Consider the following 24,286-nt stretch of genomic DNA (forward strand, 5'->3'; position numbering starts at 1 on the left):
GAGCTGGTCGAGGTACGATGCGGGGCTACTAGTGTAAGCGAAACTACTGACAGCAGGAAGAAAAGAAAAAAGCAGTACCTGGTAAAGCGTGCAGGTAAAAGGGAAATCCCTCTTTCGGGGCACATAAAGAACGAGATTGTGTTTCTTCCCTGACCACACGATATAAAAACGCTCGGTTCACCATTCACATGACAACCAGCGTCTTAAATCGACCAAAGCTACTCACGACCCGTTTCCAAAAGTTATACGCGAGGAAGCAAGCGGTCTAATTTACAGGACTTTGCACGGACCTGAACGCCTTTTTATTTGCAGGAAACGATGCATTAAGCCAATGACCTTGCTTTTAAAGCAACAGTCTTTATTCCACGCTGGTCTTCCATAGCATGTTGCTAAACTATCAGAACGCGTCTATGACAACCACCCGGAAATCCTGCGCGACGTTTCCGCTCTGGACTATTCCACCGCGCGGGACCTTGCGGGGGTGCGCCCTTTTAAAAAGAGAAAGTGAAACCACCAAAAACGCTCGACCATAGAGCAGAACCCGCGCCACGTTCTGTTTTAGGCATTTTGCCGTCTTGTTTTAATTGAGAACGCAGACGTGAACCAGGCGTGCTGGCGTTGTTCTCGACAGCGTGGAAGGAGAGACACCTCTGGGGCACTTTTAAAAACGCCGTGCTCCGACGCGGATGGGATTGTCGGCGAGAAACTCCATAAGCCCGCGTTTCCCTGTATATATTTTTTTTCTAAGCCGTGTCGATGGCGTGTCCGCGTTGGCCGGGCCGCCGCTTTTCGGTGACCCCGTGCGCGACGCCGCGATTTTTCTGACCGGAAGAGTGGCCGGTTAGCGTGTGAGCTGCACAGACGCCGCCTTTACGTTCCTTCTTACAGACGCGCAGAATTAGATGTGTTGCATCAGCTGAAACACACTGAAGACATTTGTAAAGTTCTTCTGCTTAGGACCCTTTCGATTACTGTCTGTCACGTGTGTACCAGTCATGTGTTTTATAATTATTCCATAAGTATCTGCGATTCTAGATTGGTAAACAAGTGGAGTTAATGTTGTGACTACATAGATGTAAATGATGCCATGTGGTTAAATTCTAGAGGCCCACAGAGGTTGTTAATAAGACGTTGCATACTGAGATGAAATGTATTGTCTCTTTTAGAATGGCAGACGGGAGACGTGTCTTTCAGATATCGGGCATTAAAGACCGCTGCAGGAAAGGACTGCTGCTGCGGGGCATCAGACATCTAGGGGGCCGATACATCGGAGGATCTGTGAGTGTCCACACGCCTGCCCATCCCTCTGTCATTGCCCCGGCCCCCTAGGACCATCCGTCTGTCTTGTCTGTTGGAAAAAGAAGTAGTTCACCTTCAAGCCCGGGAAATAAAAATAGCGTTCAGGTGGAGTTTGTCCTCTGGAAATGAAAATGGTGCGAGATGAGGAAAAAGTTTAGCGTTAATTAACAGACCCATTTATCACAATGACTTTCCTCAAATGTGTCGTTCCTTCACAAAGAAAAAGAAGAAGGAAAAAAGCGTACGTGGAGGCGTCATTGGCCCTGGCGAAGCACACACCTGGAGTTCATTCAGAGAAAGACAAAGCGTTAGTGATTAGCCCTGAGAAATGACCCTAATTGCTTTTTCTGATGCTGGGGTGTATTTTTGACTCTGTAATTTTGTCCTTGCCCTCAATTGCATCTTTATATAGTCACCGACCCCTCTTTGCACTAATTGACGTCCCGGGAGAACGAGTTCTTAACCTTTTTTTTTTTTTTTTTCTTGAGATCCTCCAGAAAGGTTGAAGACCTTTAGGATTGTAGGATGGGGATTCCAGATCCATGACTTTTCATGTGTTAATTAAGACCCCCACTTTATCTCCAAGCTTTGGCTTCCAACTCATGAACCAGGACAATTTCCAGGTGGGCAAAATGGCAACAAATGGCCTGAAGTGCCAAGACGGAAGAGTCTTGTTAGGGTTGGACGTCCACTGTATTCCTGTATTAGGGGTTTTCGCTGGACAAAGCGAAAAAATCAAAGGACAATCTGATTGGGCTGTGGAAGGTTGGGAGTTTCTCACTTTTTCCTTCTGTCTCTCCGTATCTGTAATTTGGGTTTTTCTGTTTAAATAGCAATCAAACTGTGTTTAATAAATTTGAAACAATCCATTCCAGTAACTTCTTTTTTGCCATCCTTTTTATGTCCACTTTTGGCAGACACCCTTGTCCAAAGTGACTTATAACATGCTTAACATTAAAATATTGTGTTTACGTTTCAGTTTTATGATGAAACCATCACCCATCTGATCGTCTCTCACATTCTGGCCAGTGAGAAATTCATTGCAGCAGTTGCTGGAGGTTAGTGTTGATGAGCTTTGTCACATATGTCTGTTTCTTTGTTTTCCACTATTAACCTTTCAGGGTAGTGCGTGTCATTGTGCTTTGCTCTTGGGTTCAATTGCAGCGATCACTTGAGATGGCTACACTTCCAGATCCTGGAGTATAAGGAAACTGGAGCTGCCTCTCATTAATGTCCCTTTATTTTTGTCTGTCATAGTCATGCCTGAAAAATGAAATGTATGAAATGAAAACTACTCTTACAAATCCTGCTATTAACAGCATGGCCCTGAGCAGGACATCTGGATAAGGCTAATAAATGAATGTGATTGAAATTTTTTGTGTGTGTGTGCACATATCAGGCAAATGGGTTGTCAGCCCAGAGTATGTGGAGGACAGTGTGAAACAGAAGGACTGGCTACCGGAGGGCTTCTATGAGGTCAATTTAACAGCCCACAGATCTTTGGGTCCCAACCCTGTTCAGAAGTGGAGGAAAATGGTGGCCAGAGGCCAGAGGTCTGGAGCTTTTGAGGTGGGAAGGGCTTTAAAATAGAAATATAAATGTAAACAGGAGAATTAAGTTTTACATACAGCATAACAACAAATAATAAGCCTACTTCAATAATGCTGTGGAGACTTCTCATCACATGTTTTATATTTAGAAATAAAGAGTGGTATTTTTTGTTAATAATATATAGAATGTTTCTGTGTTATTGTAGAGAAACGAACTGTTTGATCACCAAAATATGTATAAAGAAAAGCTACAGTTTGAAAGTGAAAGCAAAACCCCCAAAATATACTGCATTGTGCAGATGCAGAGAAAAGGTGGGGGCAGGGGAAATTCAGAGAGTGTGTGATAAAGGGGAAAGAGCAGGATGAGCATTTTTGGCTGGAGGAATATTAACTAAAATAAACTAGTCCATATAGATTATTGTCATAGTTTATTATTAATGCATTGGTTATCCTCAAAACAGAGGTATATCTGTTTAGAAACCAGTACATGATGAAAATGGTATAATGTTCTTGTTAATTTCTATATTTATTTATTTGTTTGTTTTATACCTCCTTTTACTGTTTGTGTGATGGGTGTTGCATCACCCTGACTGTGCTTCTAGGGTTGGGTGGTACTGCTGATTTTGGATAACCCCGTACAGACAGGCATTTTCACAAGGTCAGAAAGCTGAGCTAATTTCCATGTGAATATGGTCTTCAACTCCTCCTCCCCTACCCGAGAATATGTGATTCTTTTTGTTGAAACATGCATGTGGATGATCCGTTTGATGAACTGCTGCTTAATTTCAGAATCCTGAAGGCCGGTCGTGCTGAGGTGCACACCGAGGCACTCGGCTCAATCACCTTTACTCATGTGTTGGCCAAGTATGTCACCAGTGATATGAAGAGACTGGGTGAAACCTGCCTCACCTTCAGTGGACTGGCTTATCACTTATTTGGGGTCAGTTTGTTTTATTTCTTCTTCTCTTTTAGATAACATCCTGACTCCATCCTGCTACAAAAAAAATAAAAAATCACTGTACTGAGCTATGGAACTCCTATTATTGCTCTCAGCCGATGAAAATGTATGGTGGTAGTTGGCAGATTTATAGTAAAGGTCAATCACATTCTCTGTCTCATTAATATAGATGGCCTGCTCTGAGTTGTCGTTGTTGATCGGGCCGCTGATTGAAGCCAGCCCCGTGGAGAATCCATCCATCCATCCAACAGAAACTCAGGGTGGCCAAGTACCAGTAATGGAAGACGATACAGTGGCCTTACCTAAGAGGGTGTTTGACAAGGTTCCTGAAAGAAAAGTGGAAATGGTGGACCTAACCGAATTGGAAGATGATGAGTTCTCTGACATGGATGTATGTGGCAGTGCCTGTGGGTTGTTATAGGCAATAACACAAAATAAGTCATTCAAATCACGGTCCTCTGGGGCCAACTGTGTATAGCTGGCACGGTTCTAGCCTTGGTGTACACGTGAATCATGTTTTATCCAGTGTAACCGTCAAAATTAATTACTGAGAAACTTTGTTTGTGGTCAAGATTTATAGAAAGTCACCGAGCAGGGAAAAACATTGATGTGACTAAACACAACTGTTCTTGCCAACAGTAATAGTAATAATGATTTAATTCCACGCCTGATGTTAGGATGTGATTGAGCTAACTGATGACCCGGAGGAGGACAATGAAGACAAGTTTTCTTCTCTGGAAATCAAACTTCAGGACTACATTTCCGAAATCGAGGTCATCAAGGTTAATATGAAACATGTTTGCATTCACAAGAGTCATAGAATGAATGTCTAGAAGTCATCTTTAATGGTATTTATTGTGGATTCAATCTTTTTTTATATAATCCTAAAAGTTGATTGCTTTGCATGTGCCTGAAATCCCTAACTGAAAAATTGCTTAGGATCATTTATAACTACTTTGCGTGAGTGAGTAAAGTGAAAGCGAATGTGATTGTCACATGTGACACAGAACAGCACCCAGTCCACACAGTGAAAGGTGGTCTCTGCATTTAACCCATCCCCTGAGGGGGGGTGGGGTGGTACCTTGCTCAAGGGTACCTCAGAGTCACCGTGACTGTTCAGGACTTGAACCTACAACCTTTTCATTACGCTTCCTTACCCGCTAGGCAACCACTGCACATGTAGATAAAGTCTGGCTAAAGTCAAAATGAGATAAAGTCAAATGAGAATTAAACAGCAAAGTAAAGTATTAATTCATCCATCTTTTCACTTTTGCAGAATCGGAAAGAGATGAGTCTTTTTCCAGAGTTCATCGGCTACTGTGGGGTTTCTCCAAGTTCCCAGGTACTTTCGATAAGTTGTCTAAAAGCACATGGCAACATGTGTTGTCCATGCTTTCAGAAGTCTAAAGCAGTCAATCAACTGTGAAGAATTGTTGGTTAGTTGCAGTTTTAATGCAGTTTTGAGCTAATACAAAGTTTTCTCTCTTGCTCTCTCTTTTTTAATATACAGATTAAGAACTCTTTAGTAAATCAGGCTTTGGTTTGGTCATGAGTTTGTACCGCCTGAATTTTCTCTTCTGTTTCCTCTCTACATTGCATGGTTCACTGTAGCGCCCATTGGTACATTTTGAGAGTGTGCAGACCCTGCTTGAAAATGAGTTTTACTTTGAGGCCCTAGACGAGGTCCGGGTCTCACTGCAGCCCGCTGTGCAGCCGCCCCTTGAACAGATGCACATGCTGATGAAACATGCACTGCAGGTTTGCTATAGGACCGTCCAAGTAATCAGTCACAGACATAAAGATATACATGTTACACAACACAGATAGACAAATACAGTGGTGCAACCGATTGGCAGCCACTGCTTGTGCAAGTTGGACAACTTACCAATAAGACAATCAGAGATAGGGAAGGGGCAAGCCTTTGGTCTTGGCCAAACAGATTGACACAGATCCAGCTGTCGCGAATGTGTTTTGAGCAAATACATTTATGACTCCATTGGAAGACAGCAGAGGCATAAGGAATAAATGGCCATTTGGAAGCTTTTGCAGTTTGTGCGCAAGGAAGCTGCTAAATGGAATGAGCCAGATAAAAGTGCTGTCATGGCATGACTCAGACCCTGGTCATAAAGCAACAGTACGAGCCACTAATGTTGGTTTAGTCAAAAACGAGCATGCTTGCTCCTTTAATACTTTAAAGGTACAGTGACAATATTGAATTGGAGTGAAACTGTGAACAAACCGAAAATAAATAAAAAAGTGAAGTGATCACATGTGATACACTGCAGCACAGCACACGGTGCACACAGTGAAATTTGTCCTCTGCATTTAACCCATCACCCTGAGTGAGCAGTGGGCAGCCATGACCGGCGCCCGGGGAGCAGTGTGTGGGGACGGTGCTTTGCTCAGTGGCACCTCAGTGGTACCTTGGCAGATCGGGATTCGAACCGGCAACCTTCTGATTACGGGGCCGCTTCCTTAACCGCTAGGCCACCACTGCCCCTACAAATACAAAGCCTGAGAACTTAATCAGTGTCAGACGGGAAATGCGTCGGCAAGGCACCTGCTGCATAATAGTTAAACAGTCATAAGAAGTCCCTAAACACCCACTTAAAGTAGAGCACTTCCAGTCATTGCTTTCTGAAGGATGACGAGCAATCGTGACGTACAGTGCAGCGCTGTAAAAACCATGCTTAGTTTCCTTTTAGGTGACTGTCTCTAACTTCTCTGTCTCTAACTCTTCCAGCTCTTACTATAACTTCTCTATTAACATTGTGTGTCAAAATAAAGGTCTAGCAACTAGAAAAACATGTCTGCATGAAATAATAACATACAGAACAATATGAACAAAGTCCTTATTCCCTTAAAGTCTTTCATGCATGGGGCATTATTATTTTTATGCAGCACATTATTATTTTTATATTCTGTTTCCTGTGTCTTTAATCCAGTTGCACAGATAGCATCACTTCACCAATACACATTTGTAACATTAATTAGATTTCAGGATACTTCTGATTGGTGAACAGGTGGATGGGAAAACATTATGAAGCGATCTTATGGAATCAGATTTGTGCCAAAATTTTGAAACAAAACTTTCTTAATTAAAAAAAAAAAAAAAAAAACATTTTCATTGTCACTTTTAATTTAATTTTTTTTCGTTTTACTGCTGGCTTTTCAGTCATTCCACCCCCATTTACATTTACGCTGCTTAAGTATTTGGTTGCAGTTCTGGCACAGTTCTCTTGTGTGGGTAGGGCTTCGCCTCATGGACCTGCTGGTAGACCTGCCCACATGAGAATGTGTGGTCAATAAACGTGGAATAAATCAGCGAGTCTTCCATGGATGTAGAATATTCTCGAGTCTATGAGTTAACTATAATATAAGATAACCTTGTTTTAATTATGAAAATGATTAAATGATTGTCTGTTATACTAAGTACTTGTGCTTAGTTGCATCCCAAGATCACCATACCCACTGTAAAGCATGGGGGGGTGAGCACATTATGTTTTGGGGCTTTTCTGCAAATGGGACAGGGTGACTGATTCCTATTACAGAAAGAATGAATAGGACCATGCATTTTTTCAAAACCTTCTTCCATTAGTGAGAGCATTGAAGATGAAATGTGGCTGAATCTTCCTGCATGACAATGATCCCAAACACACCGCAACACAGGAGTGGCTACATAAAAAGCATTACATGGTTCTCAAGACCTCAATCCAATAGAGAATCTGTGCCCAGCCACAGGCCCAAGCACAAATAAACAAATAAATTCTTTAAAATTCATACATTGTGATTTCCTGGATTTTTTTTTCTATTCCGTCTCTCATAGTTGAATTGTTCCTTTGATGAAAATTACAGACCTCTCTCATCTTTTTAAGGGCGACAACTTGCACAATTGATGGCTGTCAAATAGGTTTTTTTCCCCTCACTGTATAGTATTGTACAACTACACATGCTGCATCAGATTACACAGTTACTGGCAAAACACACATGTCATACAAACTGATACAGGTGCATAACATTGTAACAGACCAGTAGAAAGGTGCAGTCAACAACGCACAAGACTCATTGAATTACCATATCTTGAATGTCATTTATCAGATTGGTAGAATTGTGTTGCACCCTTTTTTACAGGTCAGTGATTTAGACTTGTGTCTGCTCTCTATCATAATTATTGTGATACAAATGGCCAGTACAGTTTTAAACTGTATGCGGTCTGGGCTCAGGGTGAGGCCAGTCCATATTTCCTCAGCAAATTCTGGAAAGTACTGCATGAAATCCTATGGAATAACTGCCCCTGGGCCTCGTCATCCAACGCAGAATACTTCTGCTCCGTTCTGCAGTGCCCACAGTGCAAAAAGGGCCTGTGGCCTCTACTCAGCTCCTCCTACAGGTGAGAGAACATTATGTACCTGGTTTTAATGACACATAGCAATAGAATGGGATATAGTGCAAACTGAAATTGAATATAAGAAATGCTTATGGCAAGGTATATTTGGACAGGGAATTACTTATTTTTTTCTTTGCTTTTTTCCCCTCAACATTCCAAAAATGTGTTTATACCAGGGTTTGCATGTCAAGCACAAACATGTGCCATGTGCTCCCAAGACCATACTTGGACCAACAGCTTCAGTTCCAGTGTGATCTGCAGGATTTTGTCCTCAGGCTGTTCCAATTGGAATTGCATGCTCTGAGTTCTTGGTAGGTACCATGGATGGTTATTAGTACTGTCCATTAGGGCTGCACGATTTGGGGAAAAAGACATATTGCAATTATTGAGATCAATATTGCGATATGCGATATGATAAAGGGCACTTGCTTGTAAATCAATGAAAAGTCGCATAAAAATTACTAATAGTGAAATGTTTAATTTCAAAGTGAAACATACAAACTACTTATAACAACTTGAAATGCCCAGTGCTTTCAAAATACAATATTCTACTAAATTAAATAATCACAAAAAAAGTCTTTAAAAAAACATTACTGTCGAACGACAAACCCTGGTAAGGCTAAACAACTGTTTTGATTATATTTGGCCATTATAAAATCCCGTATTATAGTTCTTACGTTTAACCAAAATGTTGTTTGGAGGCTGACTTGAACACAGGGATGCACAGCTTTGCTAGCTTATCTAAGGTTAAGATTTGTAAACTGGGGTGAATTTCTTTAGGAAACCTTCAAAGTTTGAAAAAAGTTAACTAAACAGCTAAGACCAGTCTAAATAGTTAATGCCTATGTTTAGCCAAAACGTTGTTTGGAGGCTGACTTGAACACAGGAATGCATAGCTTAGCTAAGGTTAAGACTTATAAAACGGGATTTTATAATGGCCAAATATATTCAAAACAATTGTACAGCCTTACCTATGAAATGTAATCCCCCGGGATCTGGTTTGGAGCGTACAGCGGTTTGTACAGCCCCAAGCAGCACAAGAGTAAGGCATTTTTTTGCACTAGACATGTATGTGCTTCACGCCACAGCAGAGCCTATCACAATATGGCGGCGACGTTGACGTACCTATATGTCTATACGAGTCACGAATCTGAGGTCTCCATTGAACCGAATCAAAAGTCATGTGACCAAGCATGTCACATTTAAATCGCAGCTTTTTCCATGTCTTTTTTTAGAAGCTATGCATTTGTCTTAAAACTGTAGACTGTATGCTTGTATCTGTGATGGTGGAAAAATAGTAAGATTTTTAAGAATCTTGCTCAACAGCAACAGGAAGGCGGGGATATCTCATTCAGTCCTGGGCAAGGTTTTCTTTGGCATATGGGAGAGGACCACTCTGATCTCCAAGCCAGTGCAGAAGCTGGTGGAGCTCCTGGTAGAGGCATCGGTGTGGGCTGACACCAAGGTTAGTTTCTTTGACGTTCCTGCTGCCAAGACTTTGGAAATATGTAGTCATTAATAAACTGCATTGAATATTATTTGGTGTCATCCCTGCTTCTCAAGTAGTACCCTGTTTGTTTGTTTATTTATTTATTTAATCCAAAGCACATGGGTCCCCCCCCCACCCTCCAAAAGCATGCACACTAAGGGAATTGGCGAATCTATATTGTCCATAGTTGTGGGTGTGTGAGTGAATGGTACTGTTTTGTGTGTCCTGCAGTGGGTTAGCACCCCCCGCCCTGAGTGAGTGTCCCGGCATCCCTGACTAGGAAAAAGCACTAATGAAAAGTCTAGAGTGAATAACAGTTTTGAATGTTTTGTTTTGTGTTAGGAATGCAGAGCATTTCATATTTAATACAAAGTGAACATTATTATTGTAAAAGTTTGCCACTGACGTGAATGTTCCTCCTTATTTAAGCTTATGTGATTAACTATTTTGGTCACGGTACTGCAGAACCAAAATATGGAAACGATTTTGCAACAGAATTCACTGCACGTTAAAGAGTTTTAAAGCTGCCCTTCTCTTTGCAGCGGCAGGCCCTGCAGTCATGCTTAGGGCAGAAGCTGGTGCTCCGACTGCAGCAGATGCTGGGTGTGGTGGTGGACTTCTGGTGCCAGTACAACAGTATACACAACCGCTCCCTGGTGGAGAAGAGTCTGCAGGACTTTGGGGATCATATTGCTATCCTGTGCCAAGGTATGAAGTCCTGCATCCATTAATGTCATTGAATATGAGAGTTTATTATTTAAAAAAAATATTAATAAACACATTTACACACATGCTATCGACACACCTCACCTATGACACAAAGCTGGAGCCGTGATTTGAACTCATAATCTTTAGCTTCTGCACCACCATTTGCCCCATGCCAAATATAATTTTTATTAAAATTTTCAAAACGTCACAAATCCGATCTTTTGCTATTTTTATTATAGATTGTATGGGTGAGGTTATTGGTGACAGGCTGTGTTGTAATAATTGAACAGTTCACTTGTATGGTCTCTTGCTCAAGATTTCATTCCTCTTTTTAGACCTGCCTCACGAGGTGCTCTCTGAGCTCATTCCCAGCATGCAGTGCTCTAGGCTACGCCTGTTAACAGTTGATGCCCTTTTCAAGAACATCTGCCGGAGAAATGCGGTCACTATAGGACCTGAGCCCCTGTCATTACAGAAGATTGTATGAAGCTGATGACTGTTTCTTCAATTTTTTTTAGTGATACTAATAATCAACATGCAAAGTTGGAGCATTTTTCTGTGATACAGGTCTAGTGAAAAAAAATTAAAAAATTTTGCATGTTCTCTTGCTAATGGAAAATGATTTGGTGTATTTTCCAATTGGAGATGGTATATTGACTACTCCAAATCTTGTAAAACAACCATGTGTATTCATCCAATGGTTGAGGTTTAAAACAAAGCTTGGTGGTTTGTTAATAAGAATTTTATTGAGAAATATAGTGGTATGTTTGAATGGTCCATCATTTTATGGTCCACAACCAATCTTCTTTCAGTACTATTTGATAGGGAGCTCTTTGTCATGCTGATTATTGTATTGTTATAATGTCAGACAACACATTTAGACAAAAATGTATTGTTTTGTATCAATTTGGTGATCTAGCCTTTCTGTTCTCCCAGGTCTCCTCTTATCTGAAAGCCCTCAGCATTTTGTGTGTTCAGCAGCCAGTAATCACAACTCAGTCAGAGTACACCCCCTCCCACTGTATCAGTCGGTGAGTAAACGCCAACCAATCAAGCTCCCATCACCTCTACCCATGCCAAACAATCCTACCCAAGGAAGTATGTAGGAGTGTAGGTAATGGAACCCCCATGCCAGCCATCAGGAGATCCAGAGATCAGAGTCATGGTTGTCGGACATGGCGAGGAAGGAGGACTCATACGCACGATGTCAGGGGATTTATTAAATGGAGCACATGACAGGGGACAGCATCACTCAACAATGGCCAGGAGGCAAACAGATATGAACAGGGTAGCTTTATACAGGCAGGCATGGTTAAAAACAGTCAGGAAACATAATAAAACAGGACAAACATGAAACTCCAGTCCGAACCCCGGATCCGGACCGAATCCTGACAAGCAGTCATGAAATGTGAGAGAAGGAGATGGGGTGAAAGTGACAGTGTGAAAAAGTTTTAACTAGGTAGATGAAAGGAGAAATGAACAATTATTAGAGTGAGAATGTAGTATTATTAGAGAATGTCGTATGGGATGATGTTGGAGGGGGTTGTCATTTCTGTCTCTACCTGTGTCTATGAACCAAATGATTTCGCAATTGCATACTCATGTTAAATCACACGGTAAGGCATAGGACTGTCTGCTTACTTAGTTTATTAAGACAAATAGTTTATTATTAACACGTAGGTGTTACATAGTCCTCATATTGGCTCGAAAACAAATGTGTATGTGTGTATTTTACAGTGTAGTCAACTCTGACCCGGCAAAGCAGAACATCCCACGTCGCATTGACCGAGTTAATGCAGCTGGTAAGACATACACACCTTAAATTTTTGGCTCATCATGATCTGGTATCCTTTTAGGGGTTCAACAAACAGAAATCTATGGTGATTGATGTGTAACTTCTCTGACAATAAGAGTGGTGAAATGAAATCCAGTCCTGTGTTTTTTTTTTTTTTTTTTTTTTTTTTTTTTTTTTTTTTAACCAGTTCAAAATGAAGGCCCTGGCCCCCCGGGGCAGTACAGTGTGCACAATATTAACACGTGTTATAAACATGTTTTAATGTGGACAGTCTCGACTAAATGACCTCAACAAAACACAATTTTAAAATGAAGTGATTGTCATTGTGAAACACTGCAGAACACCACACAGTGACACAACGAAATGTGTCCTCTCCTTTTAACCCATCACCCTTGGTGAGCAGTGGGCTGGGGAACAGTGTGTGGGGTACAGTACTTTGTACTTTAAGTACTTTTCTCAGTGGCACCTTGGCAATTCGGAATTCGAACCGGCAACCTTCTGATTATGGGTCCGCTTCCTTACCCGCTAGGCCACCACTGCCCGCAGTTTTAAAGCTTCAGTTTCAAAGCCCCTGTCCTCAGTTCCTCACATTTCAACATATTGACATGAAACTTGGTACTCACCTTCATCTAAGCCAAATTAATTATCTTTTTCACTTTTTCACCCAATCTCCTTTTCACTCATTTTTTAATCACTCCATCCTCCTATTTACCCCGATGTATTTTACAGAGCTTTCAGCCTTCGCCACCACGTTTCACCTATTCAACCAATGTAACCATTTCAACCACATTTAACCTTTTCCACCCCTCCTTATCATCCCTCTATCCTCTCATTCACCCCTATGCATTTTACAGAGTAAAAATGCTCAAACTTTCATCCTCCCAACCACCACAAATTTTAGCCATTCATCCAATGTAACCAATTAACCACATTTAAACCCCTATCCTCCACTCCTCTTTTCACCCCCCCCCCCCCCCCCCCCCCCCCCCCATTCTCCAATTCACCCCATGCATTTTACAGAGCAACAGTGGTCACACTTTCTGCCTTCCAACCTCCACACATTTCACCCATTCAGAAACATATAGGTATATACCCATATACCTATTTAACAGATATATATATATAACAAATTTCTAACTATAGGGAATATACATATGATATTTTTAAAACAGCTGTAATTAGTTGGAATGATCAACTATTGTCACAAATTGGTAGTTTCATAGTTTAATTCCTGAGAAATACAGTCAGGTCCATAAATATTGGGACATTGACACTATTCTAATCACGATTTTATTTTTTTTTCAATTAAACGAATTACAACTGTTTGTATATGTGGCTCCCACTTTTAAGGGACCAAAAGTAATTGGTTGCTCAGCTGTTCCTTTGGCAGTTATGTTATTCCCTCTTTATCCCATGTACGTGCAGATAAAAGGTGAAACAGGACATCATTAGGCTGAAAAATAAAAACAAACCCATCAGAGAGATAGGTATAGCCAAATCCAACAAACAACATAAAAAGCCTTTACAGTTTTGGAACAACATCCTATGGACAGATGAGACAAAGCTCAACTTGTTCCAGAGTGATGGGAATTGTTCATGGTGAAAAACATAACAGCTTGTCAGTGATGCATGGTGATGGTAGTGTCATGGCGTTGGGCATATATGGCTGCCAGTGATACTGCATCCCTTGTGTTTGTCTGCAGTCACATCAATAATGATGTGAAGCATACTGCAAAAGCAAACAAAATCTTTTAAGGCAATTAAGTGGAATGTTATTCAATGGCCAAGTCAATCACTTACTGAGCTTGCTGAAGACAAAACTGAATGGAAAGTGCCCCAAGAACAAGCAGAACTGAAGACCGTTGCAGTAGAGGCCTGGCAGAGCATCACCAGGGATGTAACCCAGTAGCTGGTGATGTTTATGCGTTCCGTCAGGTTGTAATTGACTGCAAAGTATTTACAACCAATTATTTAAAATTGGAAGTTTGATTTATTATTTGTTAGTTACTTTTGGTCACTTAAAAGTGGGACGCACATATTAAAACTGTTATAATTTCTACACTGTTCAACTTATTTCGCTGTAATACCTTCAAATTAAAGCTACAAGTCTGCAGTTAAAAGCACATTTTCATTTAATTTTGTCCATTGTGGTGGTGTATGGAGCCAAAAAGATTAGAATTGTGTCAATGTCCCAATATTTATGGACCTGACTGGATCATCAGATTCTCTTGGTACATTATGCAGGTATGTGAACACACACACACACTCTCTCTGTTTCGGACTTCACCCCTACATCATTGATACATTCTGCCGCAGTACAACTGCAGTGTGCAGATTTTTTTGCATGAAGAGGGTCAAAAGCTTCCCAGCATGCCCTGTGGGCTCGATCATTGAAATTCCTGCCATGGTGTTTATGCTCTGCCCACCTGAGAAAATGCAGCCCACATCATGAAGCAAGGCATTGACACACAGAGCACAAACACAACAGAAACACGACTGTCATCAGATTCTCCGTTTAAGAGCATTAAAGGCGAGAAAATGGCATAAACAAAGAAGCAATTAGGATGCAGCAGAGGGAGATAGTAGAAGAGGAGATTCAATAATTAGGTGCATGGCACTCTGGCTGAACCCTACACCCTGTCAGGACTCATCACCCCCTGCTCACCTGATCACAGGGAGGTGCTGGGGCCATGCGGGTGGGGATGGCGGTGTGGGGGAGAAAGAGATTCAAGGCTGCATCTTTGCTTGGATTTTTTTATATATATATAATGTGTTTATTTATTTATTTCCTCTACGTGCTTCTTACACCAATGCCATTCTCATACATTTTTGATGAGTCTTCCACAACCCTTGCATGATCTACTTCTCGTACTCGTATACTTGTGTGTGTGTGTATGAGAGAGAGCGAAAGATTATACTGCAGTGTGGTCTTTTGATAACTTCTTGTGTTGTCCTGTTTTGTGTAACTCTGTGGGGTTCTGTGTGCTCAAGTGTCCAGAGGCCCCTCAAGAGTTCTTGTACATACATGCTACATAGGAATGGGGATATCAGTCAATTTCTAGAATAGTATTTTTTTTTAATATGCATGAAATCATGATTTCAAGGCACACCCTTATTAGACACATAATCGTCTTTCAATAATGCCTGTTGGTTTAGTTTATGATCAGCAAAGGCTTATTGCTTAAGTAAAAAATTTATGTGAATACATGGATTTTGTCAGCATTATATCTGAAAATATAAAATGCAAAGTAAGGAAAATTTAATGTACCATCCTCTTATTATCATGTAGTAACATGTAGTGTTACTTTTCCAATCTTTTTTTCCTTTCTCTCAATTGGTGATTTTTAACAAGGAGTGAGATGTCTGCAATCATTGATAATCTTACACATTGAATTAAAATGAGTTCAACTGTGTAAAGACAATGAACAATGGTTTCTCTTAAACCAGTTTTCCAGTCTCACCCCAATACATCCACTAATATCAGAACCAAGAAGATCAATGTTGAACAGTAAATGGTCTTTGGCGTTGACACACTTTTTTTTTTTTTTTCTTTCTTACGAGGCTCTGCTGTGCATTCTAGGCCCTTTAGACCCAATATGAGTGGGGCTGTTGCCCTTCCAGTGGCTACAGTGACCAGCTGCAGTGTGTGCGCTGATTAAAAATCACATGGCCGTTGCTAATACCCAGCAGAGCTTTTTGAACCCTTGATGTGTGAACATTCCCATTGGGAGCTTTGTGCCTGAGCTCTGTACCAGAACTTCCTCCTGTAGAACAATAAAGGACAGGAAGGTGTCTGTTCCCACAGTCTCTTTTTAACTTTGGGGAAGCTAGTGCAGAACAAAAGACCAGCGCAGAAAGAGAGAAATGATGCCTTGACGCTTTTCTTTAATTCACTCTCGGATTCTTGCCTTCTCTGTTTTCCTTGTCAGTTCTATTCATATAACCGTTGTTTAAAACACAGAAGGGGACATTCAGAAAGACCCTCCCTAATTTTTAATCCCCCCCCGACACACACACTCTCTCTTTCACAGGAGAGACACTCCTTCATCGTGCCTGTAAGAGGAACCAGGTGGACAAGCTTTTGAACATCCTCAGTCTGCCCGAGACGGACGTGAACGTTAAAGGTAAGGTTTCTTCTCTTAAAATCGCGTGCACCCGGGTTCATCATCGGTTACCCCACCATTTACCAAGTGAGACAGAAGAAAACGGCGATGCTTGTCGTTTTTCAGAGGGAAAGGGTGTGTCCTGAAGAATAGTGTGGAGTAGCTTTAACGGTGGACATTTGCGTAGCGAAAAATAACTTTTAACGGCAGTGAAATTTTAGTGTTTACCGTTTACATGGGCACTTGAAGACTTTAATGTCCAATCGGTGCATAGCCATTGGAAATATGTGCTGTCTGTGGCGCTTGCTTGCTGAATTGGAAGCGATGGGAAGAGAGACGCCGAAAATCAAGGCATTTCAGTTTTTAATGCCGACTCCCACAAGGGAAAGGAAATAGCTGCCTCGTCTGTTGGAGTGTTTACCATTCCCCTGATGCTGAGTGAAAGTTGGAGCTTTGTAGAAAAATGAAATGATGGCAGCTGACGCATTTTGGTGGAAAGGAGTTTTATGAATGAAAGGGGTTCCATGAATTTCTGCTGGTCACATGAAAACTGCAGTTTGCAGCACTTGCAGCATGATTTCTTGACACAGGGTACAAATCAGGAGATAACTGGGCATGCAGTTGGACGTGAACATTTGCAATACAAGGCAATTATGCTTTCAGAAGCAACCGTAAAACATTATAACCGAATACTAATATTACAATTGAATTATGTTCACTGTGCCACTGTCATCATCGAATCTTGAATAACGAACAACTCTTAGATTTGTCAGTGTTATAGCTATAATTAGGTGCCCACTTGTAATGCATAGTTTGTCGGTGTGTCCTTTTCAGGCCTAAACGTTCAGTGGACTAATCAGGCAACATAGTAGACCAACAGACAAATACACCAATATCAGTGATTAGTGAACATGTTGTGTATTGTGATTTCGAAGTGTTTTAATGGGCAGCACTGCCCCCTACTCTTTATAGTCAAAACAGAACTGTCTTTAGTGCCCTGAACCAAAGCCTGAATGGTTAATTTTGACTAATTTAACCATTAGTTAACTTTTATAGGTCAAATACATGAATGACTTTGAACATCTTTTAATATACATGAGGTTGAACAGTAATGCAGTGCACTTTGCTCAAGAGGTTCTTCAGAATGTTCGGGTTGTAGTTTGTGGACATGCATGTACCTGCACAGCTGTGGTCCTGACAGAGATTTTTTTTGTTTTTTAGACCATGCAGGCTGGACGCCACTTCACGAAGCCTGTAACCATGGCAGCAATGCATGTGTCAGGGCTCTTCTTCAGCACAAACAGGCGATCGACCTCACCAGCCAGGTTGATGGTGTCAGCCCCCTGCACGATGCACTGCTCAATGGACACATGCATATTGCCCAGATGCTCCTGGAGCACACAGGTGATGTGAATACACACAACACACACCCACACACACACACAACCATAAACACTGCGTAGGAATGTAGTGTGTATGAAGCGTCAACCGGTGAGCATTTACAAGAAGCTGAATGTAGCTTAACTACGAATCTAATAATGATGATCATTATAACTGTAATAGTCATTTTTTGGGGTTCTGCTCGAGTCGGGTAAGCTTTCTTTTTCAAGGTGCATAGTGGGAGATGACAGAATTGTAATTTCCACTGCCACTGTATATTAAGGAGAAGGGTGGCTGTGTTTCTAGCCCCATCACTCACGCACTGTCTTCTAGGACAGAACATGTGGGTGTAGAGGACATTTGGCTACTTGTTTTACCAAACATTGCAGATGAACCTTGGCTGATGCTGAAAACAGTTGGGTTGTTGATGAGTGCTCTGGAGGGTGAGCTAGACGTCTCTTAATGCAGACGAGCTGAAATTCTGAGCAGAATCTGAGGCCACTGAAGGTTTTCTGATCTGATTAGACCATTGCAAGCTGGGTGGGTGGATGGGTGAGTGAATAAAAACTGTAGTCTGCTGCTCAACAAATACACACACACACACACACACACACACACACACACACACACACACACACATTCTGAACCACATCAAGCATCTGTTGAATTTCAAAGCAGTGGTTGTCACATGTGCTTATCCTCTTTCCCCTTCTGTTCAACTTTGGATCTGCTCACTGGTCAGCACATATGTATCCTATCACCACACACTCACTAACACACACACCCATCACGGTGCCTGAACACGGACAAATATGACTTGGTGGACGATTTACCTACATTTTTAAGCTAATGCACAAATTCATACAATTTAAAGTACTTATGTCTTCAAGGATGAAGACCCCCCCAAGTCTGCCTATTGTTGTAATGGACTGAAGCCATCCCTGTGTCCAAATCTTTGGCTGGGGATGTAGCTGGAGGAAGTTGCCAGTGAAGGGAGTTCTTAGTACACCTGGTTTCTGTATTGATAAAATATTAAAAGGTCATGTCAGTATTGTGATCCACTAGAAAATGATTTGTCAGTAGTTTGTCAGTAGTAGGATGTCCATGAAACATCAGCATTTATTACATTTTCTGAAAGGAAATCATGTAAATCTGGAAAATCCTCTTGCCTGATTAGTTCACCCCATTACAATCACAACTGCACTTCTGAGCACATTTGTATTTATCTGCTGCTGCTATTGCACTTTCTCTGGGGTCAGAGGGCAGCGGGCATATGTTTTGTGCCAGAACACTTTCTAGTAATTCTCCTCAAAGAACAAGGCCGCTGCTGACAGTGCAAAAAAGTGTCTATAGGAATGGAGGAATCTCAATCAGACCCCTACAGCATGAAATAATGATGATAGCTGGAAGATAGGATGGCGGGTTGAGGAGGGAGGGGAGTTATGGAGAGGGAGTTAGCGAGAAGGGGCGTCTGAGCCAGGGGAATTAGGCCATGGCCTTGGGCAGGACCTCATAATTCTCCTTTCTGTACTCCTGTTTTTTCTCTCCATCTCTTGTTTTTTTCCAAACACACATTCAGCTTCCTTCATTCAGCTCTTTATTTATCTGAATTGCGTCTGTGTTGAGAATTTTTCTTAATGATGTCACACTTCACACTCGCACCCCTTTCAGAGCATCACTGAACAGATAAAGGTAAACGTTTGACACTGCACAGCAACACACGCAAAGATACATTAGCAACTCGTCACAAGTCAAACTCACCCATGATCCAGACAACCACAAAATCACAGGTTCAAATTATACTTACTACCATTGTGTTTTTGAGCAAGACACTTAAATCTGAGTGTCTCCAGGGGGGGGGACTGTCCCTGTAACTTTAGAGCCGATAAATATGGAGGCCTTGAGAAACTCAGATTGAACTTCGCTTCCTATTTGTCTATAAAAAAAAAGTGGTATGTTTACTTCTCTGGCAGTCTCATAAAAAGGAATTTCAAACGTGGTTTGCAAAGGTCCTAATACAAGACGTGAAGCGATTGTCATTGTGAAACACTCCAGCACGGCACAAGGTGCACACAACAATGTGGCCTCTGCTTTTAACCATCACCCAATGCATTTAAATGAAGGATTTTGGCAGCAACATATGAGGTGTGCTACCTATATATGTTTACAGAGATAACTTTTTGATTGTTACGCATTTTATTTTCCTAACCGTCTGCAATAAATAGCTTCTAAAGTTTGAAACCTTTATATAATGCGTTTGTGTGATTTTACATATGTTAATATAGTTATGAAATCAGTTCATGTAAAATAATTGAGATTGTGTAACCAGAATTATTCCTCTAACTATAATCATACCACCAAAATTTGTGGTATGTTGTGAAAGTTCATGCAATAACATCTTGATGAATTTACAGTGAACATTCACCTCTAAGTGAGATGGATGCTATTTACCTACCTTTGACATGAAAAGTTGGTTTATATTTTGGTGGGAAAGGTGTGTCATCATAAATCATCATGAGATTATGGTGTCTTCATCAACACTATATGCCAGAGTGTAAGAAGAAGATTGCTACCATGTTTGTCTTTTTGAGCTGAACCTACAGTAAATGCCATGGATCCCAGTGAAATGCTGGCCTCTCTAATGCTTTTTTTTTTTTTTTTTTTTCTTGAGCCTCAAGCATCAGCAGCACAATTCATCACAGTTTTGAAAAATGCATGATCTTTAGGAAAAGCAGAAATGGGATCAAATTATATTATTGCCTTATATGACTTATAGTTTGAGTACATGACTAGCAACTTATTCATTTAAGATGCAATTTATAATTACATGGACCCTAATAATCTGGTAATAATCAAATTCAAATCCACACTGGTTGAAAATTTGATTGTGTAGACCTCATCCAGTTAGTGCTTGATCAGATTAACTTGTGTGCCTGTAATAATTATTGCAAGTCCAGTATGCTTTTAATCAAGAGCTGCAGGCCCTTGACATTGTGCTGTATGCATCGCACAAAGTGCAAAATAGAGCCATCAAAACATTTATTGGGCCGCGGTATGTGTCTCTCCCTCGTTTCTTCCCTCCTCCTGATGCTGACGACTGTATATTTCTGGTCTTTGCCTGCCCTCTAAAGGCTAAAGGCCGACTCTGTTACCCTTCTGGTGTGTCCATGTCTGTGTGTGTGTGTGTGTGTGTGTGTGTGTGCGTGGATGAAAGAGAAAGAGAGCTGGTGTGCATCTTCTGTTGTCAGAGGGGTGAACACATTCCCCTGCTGATTCAGATGAATGTTGCCATGCGCTTGAGAGAGAGAGAGTGAGGGCGAGCGAGAGTGGGGTTGTATAATTAGCAGTGCCCTCATTGTCAGGTCCCTCAGGTGCTGGGATGACTGAGGCACACGGGTATCTGACACATCACGCCAGTACCTGGCCTCACTACAGTCGCGCTGCACACGGCCACCGCCAAGCGCATATCACACCCCGGCCACTCGCACTGCAGGGGCCTGCCTGCCTGCCTGCGAGCGTGTGTGTGTGTGTGTGTGTGTGTGTGTGTATGTGTCTGTGCACGAGGCAAAGCTCTGACAGATGTGTATTTCATGGGCCATTGTGAAGAAAAGGCAGTGCCGATTCCATTGTCCTGGGGGAGGGAGACCAGGCTGCTTCATGCATTCATCAAGCCGCTCTGCAGAGCACAGCCGAGCAGAGAGAGAGAGAGAGGGAGAAAGAGAGAGGGGCAGAAAAAGAGAGAGAGTTTCCCCCACTGGACCCCCACATACTTGTCATGCCCCCTCCCTCTCCGCTTTTGTCACATTCCAGGTTTCGGCCTGTCAGGCAGTTTGACACCATGGAGGCAGGGACCCACATGTCAGAGAGAGAGAGAGAGAGAGAGAGAGAGCGCGTGAGCAACCGTGTCTCTCAGAGCTGATGGGTTTAATTTTTTTTTACATACCGAAGGGAAGGAAATAAAGGATTGGAGGGAAGGAGGAAAAAAAGGTTGCCCCACCATGGCCCTGCACTGATTCACTGTGGTGACTTCCTGTATTTTAATAAGGCCCCTGTAGTCACTCGGCATGCTGGGTAGGCACACAGAACCCCAGCGCAACAGAACTGTGTTCTCCGTTCATCACGCCTGACATCCCCTTCCCTTTTTTTATGTGTGTCTGTGTCTGACCTACCGTCACAGAAGCAAATCAGGAATGCTGTTTATATTCATTGATATTTTATATTAATAATATATTAATATAATATATTATATTAATTGAGGGGCAGTGGTGGCCTAGCGGTTAAGGAAGCGGCCCCCGTAATCAGAAGGTTGCCGGTTCGAATCCCGATTCGCCAAGGTGCCACTGAGGTGCCACTGAGCAAAAGCAACGTCCCCACACTGCTCCCCGGGCACCTGTCATGGCTGCCCACTGATCACTCAGGGTGATGGGTTAAATGCAGAGGACAAATTTCACCGTGTGCTGTGCTGCTGTGTATCACATGTGACGATCACTTCACTTTAATTAATTAATTAATTAATTAAGTAATTAATTAATTAATTAATTGGTTGATTGATTGATTGATTGATCTGTTTTTTCCCCATTATTTAATGGGTTTGACTGGGATGTATACCCAGACATTCTGGGTATACTGGGTATGTTTTGGGATTTCTAGGAGAACATTGTGTTGGGTATTCAACAAAGTGTTACATAATGCATGTACTGAAGCAGGTGACCGCTGTGGACACATTTTTAAAGGCAACGTCCTCGTCTGGCGTGTGAGACAAATGCTGGGGGCGCATGGCAGCCATTATGCGTACGCACAGGCATCATCAGCAGCAAGGACAATCCACGCCTTTCTAGAGTATTCATTCCTGGACCAGAAACACTGGTCTCCTCAGTTCAGCTACTTGCTGTTAAAGTAACGTTGAACTAAGGCGATACTTGATGCACTTTAGAAAATAACATGTGTGCATGAGGGGGTGGTGCTATGCCTTAAGAAGTGTGACATGGTCACTCTTGCTGTACCTTCTGACCTGCCGTGAACTGAGGTACAGTTATTTCAGCCGGTGTAAAATATGTGTGGGAGAGCGCAAAGTTTTCAGATGTCTCAAAACTGACACTGAATACTGAATTACAAACTAGTATAGAATTAATATTGATAATGAAAAAACATAAAATTCTGTCTTTGATGCCATTATGTAAATTCCAATGTGTTGTTATTGTTTATATAGTCTGTAAATCAATTATGCATGTTTTCTGAAATGACCATCAGCATGACCGTAATTATTTGTAAGGTGTGGAAACTCACATGGTGCACCATTTTCCACAATGTTTTGGGCTTTTAAATGCATGCGTTTTCTTCTTTATATCATAAGGTGTGGTTTACCCGGTGAAGTGTGAATTTCCGTATTCCAAATCTTGCTAGCATTATAGCACCCCTAAACAAACAATATTGAAAACAGAATTGTTTAACGCAAATGGGTGCTCTTCATTTCTGAGGTCTTTAGGAATTAGCGATTAGGGGGAGCGTTATTTCAGTTTTCACAAGACACCACTGCATGTGCATAAAGGAGTCACTCCCACAATTTCACTATGTGAGTCACATCTTACTGCAAAGCTTTCATCCATCTCCTCTTTATTCAGAGCCTGTTGAACACGGTGCCTTTGTCAGGGACGTGTAGCGCTGCCGCATTTGACCTTCACTCTTGAACAGTGGGGTCACGGCTCTAAGCAAGGCCGAACCGATAGTGGGAAGGTGGCGTGATAATGACTGTGGCCCAGGGTTATCCTCCCAGGCTTCCATGATTCGACAACGTCCCTGAACTGAAAACACCATCTTCAAGCGCCCTCCCCAGCCTTCACGTACACTCGTATCTCTGTCCGTTTATGCAGATTACCCCCACATTGTGGCCACACTCATGGTGGAGCCCTGACCCTGTTGTCTGGCCTTCCACGGTGCTTGACTTGGACGCGTATGAGTCAGTGAGAGTGTGTATGTGTGTGTTCGCGCATGTTTGAGGGAACACAAGGGCTCTGCCCTTTGTCAACAGCCTTGTATTGCATACCTGAACAGTGTTTTTCCGCTCCAGCAGCCAAAAAGTCTCTCCTTTTGCTTCTGAGAGTGGAGCAGGGGCGTTGGGAGCTCCTGAAGGCTCGAGTGCGAGAGTAGAGCACTTCAGGTGTGCTGGCTGCAACTGGTAGAGGCGTCCCTAAACTGCTGCAGGGGTGGCAGGAACACGCCGGAAGGTTCAGCAACGCAAGTGCCACAGAGAGCAGATCGGGTAAAAGCGAACAAAGAGGCGTCACTTGACACGACCTTCTAACAGGGACCGAGTGCTCGTGGGCGCGCCGCTAAACAGCAATCCATCCTGGCTAGGGAAAAAACAACGCAACGGTGCACTAAATCAGAAACTGCATTTACATAAAATGAAGGCCCATCAAAAATCTCCTGGAACAGACACACAAAGGCGTGTTCTCTGTTTTTTTTTTTTTTTTTTGTTGTTGTTAAAAGTCTGATGTCTGTAAACACATCTGTTGGATAAGTGGTGAGGTGAGACTGTGTGTAATTATAGCCCAACACTCCTTCAGGTCAGTAACACGGCATGCTGTTGAGTTTAATGGCATCTCGCGAGCCGGTCG

At 42.0% G+C, this 24,286-nt stretch overlaps 2 protein-coding genes across 20 annotated transcripts in view; one reads left to right on the forward strand and one right to left on the reverse strand.

The window, feature by feature from the left end:
- The window catches only part of kiaa0825 (KIAA0825 ortholog), a 107,458-nt gene extending 107,050 nt beyond the window's left edge, over positions 1 to 408 (reverse strand). For 9 of the 13 annotated variants that reach the window (XR_003750126.1, XM_028983610.1, XM_028983602.1 and 6 more), the window contains exon 1: positions 79 to 398. The gene's annotated coding sequence lies outside the window, so the exon portion shown is untranslated. Of the gene's footprint in view, positions 1 to 78 lie in introns of all 13 variants that reach the window. The other 4 variants (XM_028983620.1, XM_028983651.1, XM_028983640.1 and 1 more) reach the window with 4 other exon arrangements.
- Positions 409 to 480: 72 nt separating this feature from the next.
- Positions 481 to 24,286, forward strand: part of slf1 (SMC5/6 complex localization factor 1) — a 29,191-nt gene continuing 5,385 nt past the window's right edge. Inside the window, exons 1-19 of one of the 7 annotated variants that reach the window (XM_028975052.1) lie at positions 481 to 1,278; positions 1,788 to 1,922; positions 2,279 to 2,357; positions 2,699 to 2,868; positions 3,452 to 3,507; positions 3,639 to 3,789; positions 3,977 to 4,198; positions 4,485 to 4,589; positions 5,084 to 5,149; positions 5,419 to 5,565; positions 8,031 to 8,197; positions 8,371 to 8,505; positions 9,521 to 9,659; positions 10,226 to 10,391; positions 10,727 to 10,872; positions 11,328 to 11,422; positions 12,129 to 12,193; positions 16,218 to 16,310; positions 17,511 to 17,693. In XM_028975052.1, coding sequence (XP_028830885.1) covers positions 1,842 to 1,922; positions 2,279 to 2,357; positions 2,699 to 2,868; positions 3,452 to 3,507; positions 3,639 to 3,789; positions 3,977 to 4,198; positions 4,485 to 4,589; positions 5,084 to 5,149; positions 5,419 to 5,565; positions 8,031 to 8,197; positions 8,371 to 8,505; positions 9,521 to 9,659; positions 10,226 to 10,391; positions 10,727 to 10,872; positions 11,328 to 11,422; positions 12,129 to 12,193; positions 16,218 to 16,310; positions 17,511 to 17,693 — 2,266 coding nt within the window. In that variant the 5' untranslated portion in view covers positions 481 to 1,278; positions 1,788 to 1,841. The remainder of the gene's footprint in view (positions 1,279 to 1,787; positions 1,923 to 2,278; positions 2,358 to 2,698; positions 2,869 to 3,451; positions 3,508 to 3,638; positions 3,790 to 3,976; positions 4,199 to 4,484; positions 4,590 to 5,083; positions 5,150 to 5,418; positions 5,566 to 8,030; positions 8,198 to 8,370; positions 8,506 to 9,520; positions 9,660 to 10,225; positions 10,392 to 10,726; positions 10,873 to 11,327; positions 11,423 to 12,128; positions 12,194 to 16,217; positions 16,311 to 17,510; positions 17,694 to 24,286) is intronic. The other 6 variants (XM_028975049.1, XM_028975048.1, XM_028975050.1 and 3 more) reach the window with 6 other exon arrangements.

The sequence above is a fragment of the Denticeps clupeoides genome, chromosome 1 (assembly GCF_900700375.1).
Source record: "Denticeps clupeoides chromosome 1, fDenClu1.1, whole genome shotgun sequence".
Classification (NCBI taxonomy): Eukaryota; Metazoa; Chordata; class Actinopteri; order Clupeiformes; family Denticipitidae; genus Denticeps; species Denticeps clupeoides.